General features: G+C 42.3%; 1 protein-coding gene across 11 annotated transcripts in view; it reads left to right on the top strand.

The window, feature by feature from the left end:
• Positions 1-13,794, top strand: part of PPFIA2 (PTPRF interacting protein alpha 2) — a 272,209-nt gene that overhangs the window by 165,916 nt on the left and 92,499 nt on the right. For all 11 annotated transcript variants that reach the window (XM_083400930.1, XM_083400933.1, XM_083400929.1 and 8 more), the window contains 2 exons: positions 7,868-7,969; positions 13,448-13,612. In XM_083400930.1, coding sequence (XP_083257056.1) covers positions 7,868-7,969; positions 13,448-13,612 — 267 coding nt within the window. The remainder of the gene's footprint in view (positions 1-7,867; positions 7,970-13,447; positions 13,613-13,794) is intronic.

Raw genomic sequence — 13,794 nt, 5'->3', positions numbered from 1 at the left:
GCATAACGGCCATGGCAGGTGAAGGGAAGGCCACAAGAATGACACAGGAGACTGGTATTGGGTTGAATTAGGCCACAACTTTATTGATTACAGGAAAGAGGAGGTTTGGCTAAGGCATTGGGCATGTATCCTACCTGCTACCTGATGGGAACCTGGTGGGGTCAAACCTTTGCTGCGGAGTAGCCTCCAGCATGGATTGGATGCCACAGCCCCACACAGGCCACTGCTGGGAGAGGTATATGGGCCCATTGGTCCCCCCAGCAGACTCCTGGACAGAGACATCCCTCCTGGACCCCTCTAACAGGATGACTAAGGATGCAGCCCAATGCCTTATCCTCCCAAGTCATGATGGTTGCTACGAGGTAGGCAAAAACCTACAAGCCCAGCCCATTTGCTTACAGGAGAAAGGGAGCCCTGAATATGGCGACCGAGTTAACCACAGCAAGGTCCATAGGCAATGTGCCTACTTCCGCCCTCCCCACCCCAGTGGGCCCCTAAAGACTGGGTGGATGGAAAAATCCCATGACAATCAGCCAAGAGGGCAGCTGACACCTGGATGACCCCTTAAATAGGCTGGGCTGAGATTGCAGCGGGCACTGCCCACCCTTTCTTGAGTGTCTGACTTGGCCAGAGGTGGGCAGTGCCAGCTATTCCTTTCCCTGGCCGTGCCTGGAAGATAGCAGCCTCCCTGAACCCACCACTGTCATGCCATGCTGTAATGGCCACCCACCCAGAGTCCCAGGTGAGCAGATACTCCCTTCCCTTCCCATCCCATGCAGCTACTAAGCTCATTATTCCCCTTCATGGCCCCGTTTCAGTCTTCTCTTCTGCAATTCTGCCTTCCACCCTTGCTTTCACCTTCACCCTCATGCCCTCATGTCCGTTCTTGCTCCCCTCTCCTTTTGTGCAGCCCTTTTACACGCACACCAGCCCCCCTAGTGACCTCCCACACATTGCAACTACTCAGCCCCCTTTTCACCTCTGCTGTTGTTTAATGCTACAGTTTCCCTCTGTGCCCCTCCATATGCTTTACTCAAAGCTCTGCTGTTGTTAAAAATCACCGTTTCCCTCTCAGTTACCTCCACCCCTGCTTTACTCAAACTTCTGCTGTTGTTTTAAACCACCACTCTTCCCCTGACAGGGTCCCTCCCTTCTCACTCTCTTTTGACAGCTGCTGGTGCTGTGCAGCCTGCCTTCTCTTTTGCTCCCCTGCCCCACCCTGACCTCATACAAATCCAGGATTGTGATGCGGCACGACAGATCCTTCAGTGGTGGACACAGCATGATAGCCTTGCATGTTTATGTATATAGGAGGATGGGTGCATCCGTATGTTTTTCTATGATGATGATGATTTTAAATGAGTTGTGAAACACCTCTTGGGTCAGTGATGAAACTGATATTGACCAGCAGAGAGAGGATACCAAAATTTGTATCATGAGGATTTCTAGGCAGGTCCTTGTGACAGTATTTGTTCCCATTTACCTACTGGCAACATAGAAGAATGGTGCATGGTCTCTTTTGCAATCATGTCAGTTTCCAGGATATGTGGGAATTTGAGATCCTCTTTCCCCCTATCTCTAAGAGATAGTTGGGGTTGGCAGTGCTGATCATCAGCTAGGTTTGGATGAAGGTGATCTATGATCAAAGCAGCAGGCATGCAGTTTCCTGCTGAGTCTCTTGTTCTCTGGATTTGAGCCATTGTGTAGCCACAATCACTTCCTCTTCCCCCATGTCAGCTGGGAAAATCTTGAATGAGACCCATTTGTTTGTTGTTCATAAAACGAAATTGTGTTGTCAGACAGAATACATTTTTAATACATACATCTGTATGCAATTTGAAACAATTGCCTTGCCAAATGTCCTTTTCAAGATGAACAATAACAACAGTAAAGCACGAAAATCTACTAAAATTAGACTTTCTCCTTCTGTTTACAAAATTCCCATTGAAGTGCAGTATCGTAAGTTGTATGTTAAAATTGCTTGCCATTGTGTAAGCATTCTATATAAAATAGGTCAGCTTACAGTAGTGGCATTTGGACATTATGGTGGCAGAAGAAATGTTAATTTTCTACCACTCTGACAGTGCAAAGTAAAAGGCATGTTGCATTAGATGTTGCATATTAATTGAAAAGGCTTTCATAATGTGCAACATCTGGGTTGTATGGAACGTGACATGACAATCAAATATAGAAAAATAGATTCGTGTTAAATAAATGTGGAACATCCTAAGGCACAAAAGGAAGGACTGTGTGCATGGCTGAAATATTATCCAAGCCAACTGAGAAATATGATCGTGCATTGTTTCTAAAATGTATTCAGGCGGATGGGGAAATTCTTGACAAACCCACAAGACAGGGTTTGGATGGCATGTTCAACAGCCATTGGCTTAGGTAAGCATGGCTTGGGAGCAGAAAGGACCAGAAAGGAGCAAACCAGCTTCAAGCTCCTCCCTGGAAGCCCATATGTTTGTACAGTTCCAGTATGGCTTTCTGTGTCATATGAACCAGGCCATTGCATTTTTAAACCATTGCAAACTTTGTGAAATTATTGCATAAAAACTCATGATTGCTCCTGTTCTCAGACTCCCATCTCCTTTCTAGAGAAAGCTGTTCACTCCAGCAGATGATTATGTTTCAATATGGCAGACGTGATCACTGATGACATTGTAGGGACACCTTCTCTTGAGGTGTCAGCCTCATCACAGGCTTAATTAACAGATCTGTTTCCATTAAGGGTGCCATGCGATTGTCATACTGAGTTTCTCTCTCCTCAAGTTCACAGCTGTCCACACCTCAGCTTGATGGGTCAATGAAACCAGTAGCCTAATTATTTTGAAGGCAAATGTTTGGAACTCAAATCTCTGTTCTCGGGCGGGATTTATCTAAAACAATTCTAAGTCTGTGGATCAAAAAAGATAATCGCAGAGAGACCTAACCGAGCTGAACATAAAAGCAACAATATTTCTGCGCCAGGGTGCTTATTCTTTCCCTTTCCCCTCAAAAAGACCGCCTTCTTTTACTGCACATGAAATATGAATGTTTATATGGCAAAAGAATTTGTGCATGCAGTAAATGTTTCTCTTGTTCAGAGGAAGGTGGGAAAGAAGAGTGAGGATCACTGTCAGCACCTTTTCACCTTGTCTGAAACCATTTACAATGAGAATATGTAGAAGATGCCTGCGACCACTTTCACTGTCCTTACCTCCCATCTCCTAGTCTTCATCTGCACTGTGTGCTCTGAGCGTTCCCTGGGTAGAACTTTTCCGTGTTATCTGGATTCCTACTTTTTGCTGTGTCGCAGATCATGTGTGCAACTTGTACCCCCATTGAAATCAATGATAAATTAATCACTGAAATTGATTTCACGGGGTCTGTTCCTAAGCATGACTAAGGCTGCATTTACAGCATGTATTTAAAGCACTATGATCAGTGTCAGATTTACATATAATCTAAACAAGCTATAGCTTAGGGCCCCACTCTCTTCGGGGCCCCCAAAAAATTAAAGGGGAAAAAACTGGATCTACATTTCCAAAATATAAGATAAAAAACAAATTAAATAAAATCTACATAGGAGCAAAAGTGTTTTGTGTTGCGTAGGCTCCTGTGATGTAAGTAATGGGCCCCGTCTGCTAGCCTGCTCCCTAAAATTGTATTTCAGTTCAACAATTACTTTGATAAAATACATATTTTGTTATGTGCAAATGGCTTTAGATACCTATTACCATAAATTACCATAAATTACCATATAGGTCCATAAATTACCATATAGCATATATTCAACACAAGAAACAGTGACAATTTGTTGTTGACAAAGGAGAGCTGGACATATAAAGGGCCCCATTACCTTCAGTAGCCTAGGGCCTCATCAAACCTAAATCTGGCCCTGACTATTGTACATCTATAAACGGTCATGACTTGCCCCCCAAAGGATCCTAGGAGCTGTTTGTCAAGGGTGCTAAGAGTCATAGGGAGACTGTTATTCCAACCACAGAGCTATAATTCGCAGCATAGTTTTAACAATCAAGCCCTCTTCACAGAAAGCTCTGGGAAGGGAATAGTGGCATCTCAACAACTCTCAGCACCCTACATGGGGAAAACCATGACAGTGAGACGTCTCATAGTGCTTTAAATGTATGGTGTGAATGTGGCCTAAATCTGAAGCTAACCCATAAATTCTGTGCGCAGAGAGCAGATGAGGACATGGAGGTCAGATGTGGGCACAGCAGCTGGTATCTCCCTTCCCAAGCATGTGTTTTTTCGGACTTATGTGTCAAGAGCCATAGATATTTGTGACTTGTTTCTGAACACTATCCTGATAAATGTTCGTGTTCATGGAATACCATGTAGCATCAGAAAACTAGTTATTCTTTCCCCATAATCTTCTGGCAATTCTATTTTTTTGTTTTTCTTTAATTATTGAAGCCCCCTTTCCAAAAGTGTGTTATAAAAAAATTAAACATCGTGTGGCGCAACATGTTCAGTCCTTCAAATTTCAGGATTAAAAAGTGGGATTATCTGCTGAGTAATTTTCCTGCTTCACTTTTTAATTGCTGTGGTAACCCCACAGTTGCCTTGTAAACTTTAAGAGTGCAGTTTGATCTGTCAAACTGTATTAGTTATGCAGCAGTTTCTACCTTGAGGCCTCCCAAACTATGACTGACCATGCAACATTTCTGCTGCAAACAATAATTCTAGATGACAGTATCCCTTTGGTTTCTGTGCATCTATGAGGCAAATGCAGAGCAGAGGTCATTATCATCACAAGCTGTTATGTAACTGCATAGAACAAAAGCATGCATTCCTGTGCTTTAACGTGGGGCAACATATTCTTAGAGACTCAGCTATCCGACAGTGCCTAAGAGCCAAGCTACATATCCAACTTTAAAATAACTTTTGTGTCAACAAATGGCATTTACCTGTGCTTTTGTCAAGCATGAATTCAAAACTGCTGTCTTACCCCATTATTAATTCATCCCTCAGGAGCCAAGCATAACGGAAATAATCTCGTTTTTAAAGCAGAAAGAAAAGCTTAATTTTCCTTTGAGGCAATCTTGGGGGGGGGGGGCTGCTATTATATCCCCAGCGGAAGATCTTTGTCTGTTTCCTTTCAGGACAGAGGAGCCAAAGCTTTTGGTAGCTAGGTGAAACCTAGGTAAAGGGTAAAGGGACCCCTGACCATTAGGCCCAGTCATGGATGACTCTGGGGTTGCGGCGCTCATCTTGCTTTACTGGCCGAGGGAGCCAGTGTACAGCTTCCGGGTCATGTGGCCAGCATGACGAACCAGAGCTGCACACGGAAATGCCGTTTACCTTCCCGCTGGAGCAGTACCTATTTATCTACTTGCACTTTGACGTGCTTTCGAACTGCTAGGTTGGCAGGATAAGGGACCGAGCAACGGTAGCTCACCCCGTCATGGGGATTCGAACCGCTGACCTTCTGACTGGAAAGCCCTAGGCTCTGTGGTTTAACCCACAGTTCCACCTGCCTAGGTGCAGGTAAACAGAAAATTTAAGCTGATGCTTTTTACACCTAACACCAAAATAAATTTACTGGTTTGTGGGGGGTGAGGGATCTAGTGTCAGCAATACTGAGATGTCTAAATAATGTGAATTTAGCGAGCAATGCATGTGTTAATTTGGGCTTTTATTCCAATAAAATCAAGTTAGTTTTAATTGATTAAGTACAGTAATTGATTAAATCCATATAGATTTGCATACAATTAAAACAATAGTTTTGAAGACAAGCCTTTGCTTTCCGATGGATATATGTGTGTGAATGTCACTGCTGATGTTAACTTACAAAAGTAATTAGACAGCATGTCCACTCCAGGTGCCCGAGAGGCTAGCTCTGCCACTGCCCCCATCTGGGCATTCAGACAGAATCCTTCCCCCTGGACCTCTTTAACTGGGTACCCTGATATTTGATCAAGAAATAGTGTGTAAGACTCCTTCCCTCTGTTTAGGCTGAGGATCTGACTCAATGCCTGTTTCTGTCAACAAGTTGTGACAGTTGCCCGATAGGCCCAATTCTTCCCTAGTCCCAAATACAGCGACCAAGTAACTCCATAGCAAGGTTGTCCATTTACCCATGGCCAGCTGAGGCTGATGACAACAGCAGCTGGCCCCATGGGAAAGAATCCCCCCTCCCAGTTTGTCCATAGCCATGCCAGGCTGCAACTGCTGCCGCTGCCGAAATGGTAAGCGGTTTTGTGTTCCTTTCTAATAATGAATGAACAAGTCATCAACTAAAAGCAGCTAAGTCAAAACACCAATTTTAGTTCCTCGATGAGATGAAGCTGGCTGAAATCCAGATATTTTAGTTTAAACAGTTACTGCATCAGAGTGATGAATGATTAACCTCTGCAAAAACTATAAATCATCAAATCTGTAATTTACTGCCTAACCTTATAAAAACCTCAGACACACTCCCCTGCAGAATCCACTCCTGCTTAAGCTTTTAATATTCTCTCTGTACTGTATTGATCTGCTTCACCGTGGTTTAATTAAACTAAGTGAATTATATTATTAAGGTATAATTATTTCAGAAGAGTCTTTAGAATACAATAACATAATGGATTGGAAATGTGACATATATGCTTCAGATTATTGTGTACATCCTTTGAGACATTGAGGGTATTATCAGGCATAGGCAACCTTCGGCCCTCCAGATGTTTTGGACTACAACTCCCATGATCCCTAGCTAAGAGGACCAGTGGTCAGGGATGATTGGAATTGTAGTCCAAAGCATCTGGAGGGCTGAAGGTTGTCAATGCCTGCAATAGATTGTCAAGGGTATCTGACTCCTAGTTGCCTAATAGCAACAACTAAAGATCCCCCCATTCCTAAGTTACATAGGTTGCTGAAAAAGAAGGTTGGCAGGAAAACCAGTGGTGGATTCTTGTGTGAAAGGAATTGTAAGCTTCATTCACAAATTCCTAGGCTGGGCATGAGTTCAGAGGCACCTTTTTTTTTAATTCTTAGCATATATCTTCCCACCCGACTACCATTTTGCACTGGGCTCTGGCTGGTGGATCTAAAATATTAAGCATATCCCACAAGTTCCATCCTGCCAGGTGAGTGATTTGTAGCAGTCAATACCTATAGTAGCCTCACTGGCTTTGAAAGGCATAGGAGGTGAGCTTCCGTGGGACTGATCAATAATACTATGTGTGTTTTACTATGCCACGGGTATATATAATGTCACTGTGTTGAACAGAAAACACTTTCATCAAAGATTTACCTTATAATGCAAATTAAGGGATGGAAGGATATAGTTACAAGGAAAGTGTTCGGCTCTCCTCTCCCGCCAATAATTCTCTGCGGCAAATTGCTTCCTCCTGATCAGTTTTGATCCAGTGTTTATTCACCTGATCTCCAAGATCAGAACTAAGCCAGAATGAGAGGGTGGGGGCATTTGCAGAATAGTGGGCAGATGATGGAAAGGCATGTCAGTTAACCCATACAAATGCCCTGGACTCAGCCACACATTTATGTTACCTCAGAAAACATAGGTTTGGGGACATATGAGTGCTAGGGAAACACACAGTTTTGCCCTAAAATATAATACTGGTGGCTTCTGTTACAAGAATTTTAAAATACATTATGCGAACCTTATATTGACACCTGACAGCATATTTTACTGTTCAGTGGAATATGGCTGTAGACTTTGGGTACTTTTCAAAGCAGGGCATAGGCCCCTCATATTAATCTGAGAGAGGCATTTCATTTCCATTGTTTTCAAAAGTTCTCAGAAATTTTCCAGCACCCAACCTTTAGTTCTGTTAGATTTTCTGAAATTGGAGATTAAAGCAATGCAATATTTTCATGCTAAATGTTTTCCTCTTGCATATTTTCTCCATCTTTGCAGGAATTTGCTGCACTTACAAAAGAGCTAAATGCATGCAGGGAACAACTACTGGAAAAAGAAGAAGAAATTTCTGAACTGAAAGCTGAAAGGAATAACACAAGAGTAAGTATAAAAACAATCAGTTATGCGTGTTTTGCATAACAATGTATCAGATAATTTTAGCACTGCTTTTTATCTTATAAAATTCTATGAGAATTGTGAAAATGCATTCTGTGCCTGGGTGGGGGAGTCTGTAGTTCTCCAGATGTTGATGGACCAGAACTCCCATCATGCCTGACTATTGACATGCTGGCTGCAGCTGATGGAAGTTAGAATCCAACAACATCTTCAGAGCCACTGGTTCATCAATGTCATTCTTTTGTAATAGCCTTTTGATAGTTCAAGTGGTTTGTTTGGAAATTCATATCTTGAGTTCTATTTTCCACCTGCTCTTTGGGGAGTAGTTTAAAAGTAGACATTCACTGATCAGATTTGGGTTCATTTAGCATTTATTAACTTTCTGGATTTCTCCCCGTCTGGCTTTTGATCAAAGTGTGAAATTGAACAGTGGCTAGCACCAAAAAGATTGACAGGGAAAATCTGGCTTCTAATCAGTTGATTTTTCAAAACCTTTTCATGGTCAATGTTGTTACTGGAATATGAAGCATCATTCTAACAGTGTGTGGACTGGTGAACATTCCTGGGATAATTTTTGAGCAGTTCTGACTGTTCAGAGCAGTGATATACCAAAGAGTGCCAATGTATGATGAGTGGAGGAGTCTTCCTTACAGAATTCCTATCTCCCTACCTTTCTGATCAATGTTTATACTGAACCAGTTTATATATGGAATTTTGGAGTTAGTGTTATAAGCATGATGAAACCTGGTCATGTGTTTCATGTTTCTTCCAACCCATGTACTACCACTTTCACAGTGATCTTTGGGAATAGATAAATATATGTATGGAAAGAAAAGTATCTTCGATGCCTTCATCCACGAGGCAGAAGTTGCATTTGGTAAAGCAAGTACCTCTTTGTAGAAGTTGGGATCCACAGGAAAAGGCATATCTTTGGCAGCTTCTTCATTTAAGAGCTGTATTGTCTAGTACCCCCTTACTGGCTTTCCCAGTTGTGATGTATGGAAGTGAGAGCTGGACCACAAAGAAGGCTTATCGCCTGGAGAATTGATGCTTTTGAAATGTGGTGCTGGAGGAGACTCTTGAGAGTCCCATGGACTGCAAGAAGATCAAACCTATCCATTCTGAAGGAAATCAGCCCAGAGTGCTCACTGGAAGGACAGATCCTGAAGCTGAGGCTCCAATACTTTCGCCATCTCATGAGAAGAGAGGACTCCCTGGAAAAAAATTCTGATGTTGGGTAAGATTGAGGGCACATGGAGAAGGGCACGACAGAGGACGAGATGGTTGGACAGTGTTATAGAAGCGACCAGCATGAATTTGATGAAACTGCGGGAGGCAGTAGAAGACAAGAGTGCCTGGTGTGCTCTGGTCCGAAGAGTCGGACACAACTAATCGACAACAACAATTGTGTAGTACTGCTGCCTGCATGGATCCTCAACATCACCTGGATATGTATCCTGTCTCTGGCAGCAGTTTTATTCAGACATTCAGTATCCAGCCCCCTTGATGATGCTCCATGTTCTGGTTAGGTCTGGTTATTTGTGGGGCCTGCCTGGTGTTTTCACATGAGTAGAATGTGTGCTTTTATTTAAAATGCATCTCTGGGTTATTTGTGGGGCATAGGAATTTGTTCATCCCCCCCCCCAAAAAAAATATAGTCCGTCCCACCACATGGCCTGAGGGATGGTGGACCGGCCCACAGCTGAAAAAGGTTGCTGACCCGTGGACTCGATGATACTCAGGGTCTCTTCCAACTCTATGATTAACTTAGGACCATTAATTTCAATGGATCTGCTCTGGGGAAAACTTAATTGGATACAATCTATAGGCTCTAGCAGAGTCTTGCCCAGTTTTTCCAAAAATTGTTAATATATATAATGGGAAACTCCTATATGTTCTTACCAAAGAGCCATTAAACAATCTGCTATTCTATTAAAAAGCAAAACATACCATGCCATGTTCTGCAGTGAGAGAGATGCAAATATAGACATATTGGTTGCCAATAGACAACAGAACCCACACATAATTTGTTTTAAAGAAAACATAGCAAGAAAACGACTACATTGCCCTCGCACTTTTGGCAATCCAAATGTTTTTGAACAATCTTTTTAGGGGGGGGGGGGTTCAACTCTAAATGAATGTGCAATTAATAAGAAAAAGAATTACTGTGTGCTTTTATTAATGGGCAGTCTTTTAAAAAAGCACAATTAAAAATTTAAGTAGTGCTTTATGATTTCACTGAATAAGGAAATCATTCCACCTTACAGCCATCTTACAAATTAAAAGCAGAAGCCTGCTGTATAAGTAAAATATGTCACAGCCATTCTTTCATACCTGGAAGATAGGCTAGGAAGCTGCTTTATACCAAGTCAGACCATTGGTCCATTTCACTCAGTACTGTCTACAATGATTGGCTGAAGTTGACCCAAGCCTTGGGCTGATTAAACAATCTATGGCCTTAAATGTTTATGACGGGTGTTGTGTTTTGCTGCTGCTGTTATGTATTTTGTGTTTTTATACTGCAAACTGTCCTGTGATCTTTGGATGAAGGGCAAAATATAAATTAAATAAATAAAAATAGTCATGTTCAGATTTTACAAATAATAAAATGACAGTAAATAACCCTAAATATATGTAACTTGCCTTTTCCTATGCAAGACTAGAAAGACAGACTAGAATTAAGAATACACAAAGAAACATCACGCTGCTACATCCCAGTTAAGGGATTGTTATAATAGTTGCTTGTTCGCTGCTTTTGTTCAACATGATGTCTAATTTAAATATTACAGTTCCCATGTGATGGCTGCTGAAAAGTCCTTACGCGAAAGTTTCTTACCCCTTGTAGCAGTGCAAATGTATGCAGCATCCCCATACTGTTTCTAAAGATATGCACTGTTGACACAGAAATGCTGTATGTATTCAGCACAACACACACGGCAAGAAGGTTTAAAGTGTTAAACATTATACAAAAAAATTGTTTGGGGCAGCTTTAACGATACAGACCTTTGTTGGCAAGGTGATGTTTCTGCTTTTTAAGATGCTGTCCAGGTTTGTCATCGCTTTTCTCCCAAGAAGCAGGCGTCTTTTAATTTCATGACTGCTGTCACCATCTGCAGTGATCATGGAGCCCAAGAAAGTAAAATCTCTCACTGCCTCCATTTCTTCCCCTTCTATTTGCCAGGAGGTGATGGGACCAGTGGCCATGATCTTCGTTTTTTTGATGCTGAGCTTCAGACCATATTTTGCGCTCTCCTCTCTCACCCTCATTAAGAGGTTCTTTAATTCCTCCTCACTTTCTGCAATCAATGTTGTGTCATCTGTATATCTGAGGTTGTTAATATTGGGTGTAATTGGGCGTAAGGGAGCAACATATATTATGCCAGTAGAGAAAAACTCTCTATAGTTGCTTAAGATAAATATGCACCCTGGCACAAACATTTAACTGTCAGGAGCTGCTCACCTTCATAGGCCTTAAATCCTGTATGTATTTGTTAAATGCTTGAACAGACATGCAAGGGGAAGTGCGGGGAAGTGAATGGAGTGGGAGGTTCAGGTTTGGATCCCTGCTGAGTCACGGAAGCTGACTCCGGGCTGAGTCGTATTTCTTACTCCGATTCTTACAGCATTGTTCTGAGATAGGAATTGTGAAGGCACTCAGAAATGTTGACAGACATAAATATCCCTTGACTCCATGTTTTCATCTATCCAGTGGAACATTTTGTTTTTTACAACATAACAACCCTTCAGTGAAAAGTCTTTATTTTGACCTCGGTGTATGCATCTATAGCTGCAATTAATTTTTTTGTGGTATGGGAAAAGTAAAGGATCCATTATTCACTTCTTGGAGTTAGTTCAGCGTAACACTATAGTTAAAGCTATGGGTTTCCCCGTAGTGATGTATGGAAGTGAGAGCTAGACCATAAAGAAGGCTGATCGCCGAAGAATTGATGCTTTTGAATTATGGTGCTGGAGGAGACTCTTGAGAGTCCCATGGACTACAAGAAGATCAAACCTATCCATTCTGAAGGAAATCAGCCCTGAGTGCTCACTGGAAGGACAGATCGTGAAGCTGAGGCTCCAATACTTTGGCCACCTCATGAGAAGAGAAGACTCCCTGGAAAAAAACCCTGATGTTGGGAAAGATGGAGGGCACAAGGAGAAGGGGACGGCAGAAGACGAGATGGTTGGACAGTGTTCTTGAAGCTACCAGCATGAGTTTGACCAAACTGCGGGAGGCAGTGGAAGACAGGAGTGCCTGGCGTGCTCTGGTCCATGGGGTCACGAAGAGTCAGACACGACTAAACAACAACAACACTATGATGTGCTGTGCTTGCTATAAAATAGCATAAATGAGTGGGGCAATGTTAAAGTACTGTTCTGAGTTGTGGCGCAGGGGGAAAGTAGGCTGTTTGCTGAGACCCTTCTAACCCCTGGATCCAGCAAGTGTTAAAATATAAGCCAGGCTAGCTTCCTGGTGAGGTGATAGCCTAGGTAATGGGCCATTAAGGGAACAAAGGAAATGGGTCTATGCCAGATGAAAATGGGTGGGCTCCCTCCCTCAACTGACTGGTAGTTAAAAAGAAATGTCCAGGGTTGAGAATTACATGAGGTGAGCTAGAAGCTGGAAGAAAAGCTGCAGACCAGGAAGCCCAAGAGAGTCAGAGCTTGATTTCTGTTTGAATCCAAGGCTGCGGCTATGGGGGAAGCAATAGGAGCAAACTGCAATCCAGGAAAAAACCTGAGTTGCTGTTTGTTGCGCTTCAGCTTTAAAGAGTGGGTTTTCATGGGAAAAGCTCTAGGGCAACAAAAAGAGCGCTCAGACATGGAGCTTTTCAGTATGAGCCTGTGCCTGGAAAGAGCAGAGCAAAAGGTGTGGATAAGCCCTCTCTTTATTCACCTCTCCTCAAGTCTATTCCTGCAGCCATGAATGTGGGAAATACATTCCAAATGGTTACAATAGGGAGCTTGTTACACGAGTGCTGGCACTGGATACAACCCCCTTTGATCAAATACAGAAACTAAAAATGTTAATGAAAAATGTTTGTTTGTTTTTTGCATATCTGTTCACATTTTGAAATGCAGTTGTGCAACTAATTTCAGCAGTGGTTACATACTGCACTGCGATTTGTTTCTTTAATCTGACGGTTTAAGTAGTTCCATTTAACAATATTTCAATGTCCTAAAATGTCTTAGTTTGGACACAACAAAGGTGAGTGGAACAATTTGCCATCTTGGAAAATTTGCATGAGAGTTCAGTAGATATTAATCACATTTATACTTCATTCCCCTTTACATTCTCTGCAATAATATCATGGAAAACTGCCAAACAGAGTCACCATAAACCTTCAAGTACAGTGAAACCTGCCTGTGTCATTATCATTTTGAACTAGAATTATGGTGCCGGTGACCTTCAGGTGAAAATGAGCTAACTTTCTTTTTATATATATATATTGAATCCAATAGCTGTTACTGGAACATTTGGAGTGCCTTGTTTCAAGACATGAAAGGTCGCTGAGAATGACAGTGGTGAAACGGCAAGCACAGTCCCCCTCAGGAGTCTCCAGTGAAGTCGAGGTTCTGAAAGCACTGAAATCGTTGTTTGAACACCACAAGGCTTTAGATGAGAAGGTAAAGTATGGGGAATCAGCTTACTGACTCAGCATATATTTCTTAAGCTTTGTCATGGATGCCTACACTAGACTAGTTTCTTCATTCTCTTGGCATATGTAGCATAATAGTGTTTTCAGGGTGCCATTTTGTATTCTTCCAAGGTCAAGACAGAGGCACCAGGCCTCAAACCCTGAATGGTG

Source organism: Podarcis tiliguerta (genome assembly GCF_965153285.1).
Source record: "Podarcis tiliguerta genome assembly, chromosome: 10".
NCBI lineage: Eukaryota > Metazoa > Chordata > Lepidosauria > Squamata > Lacertidae > Podarcis > Podarcis tiliguerta.
This window is presented reverse-complemented; position numbering and strand designations above follow the sequence as displayed.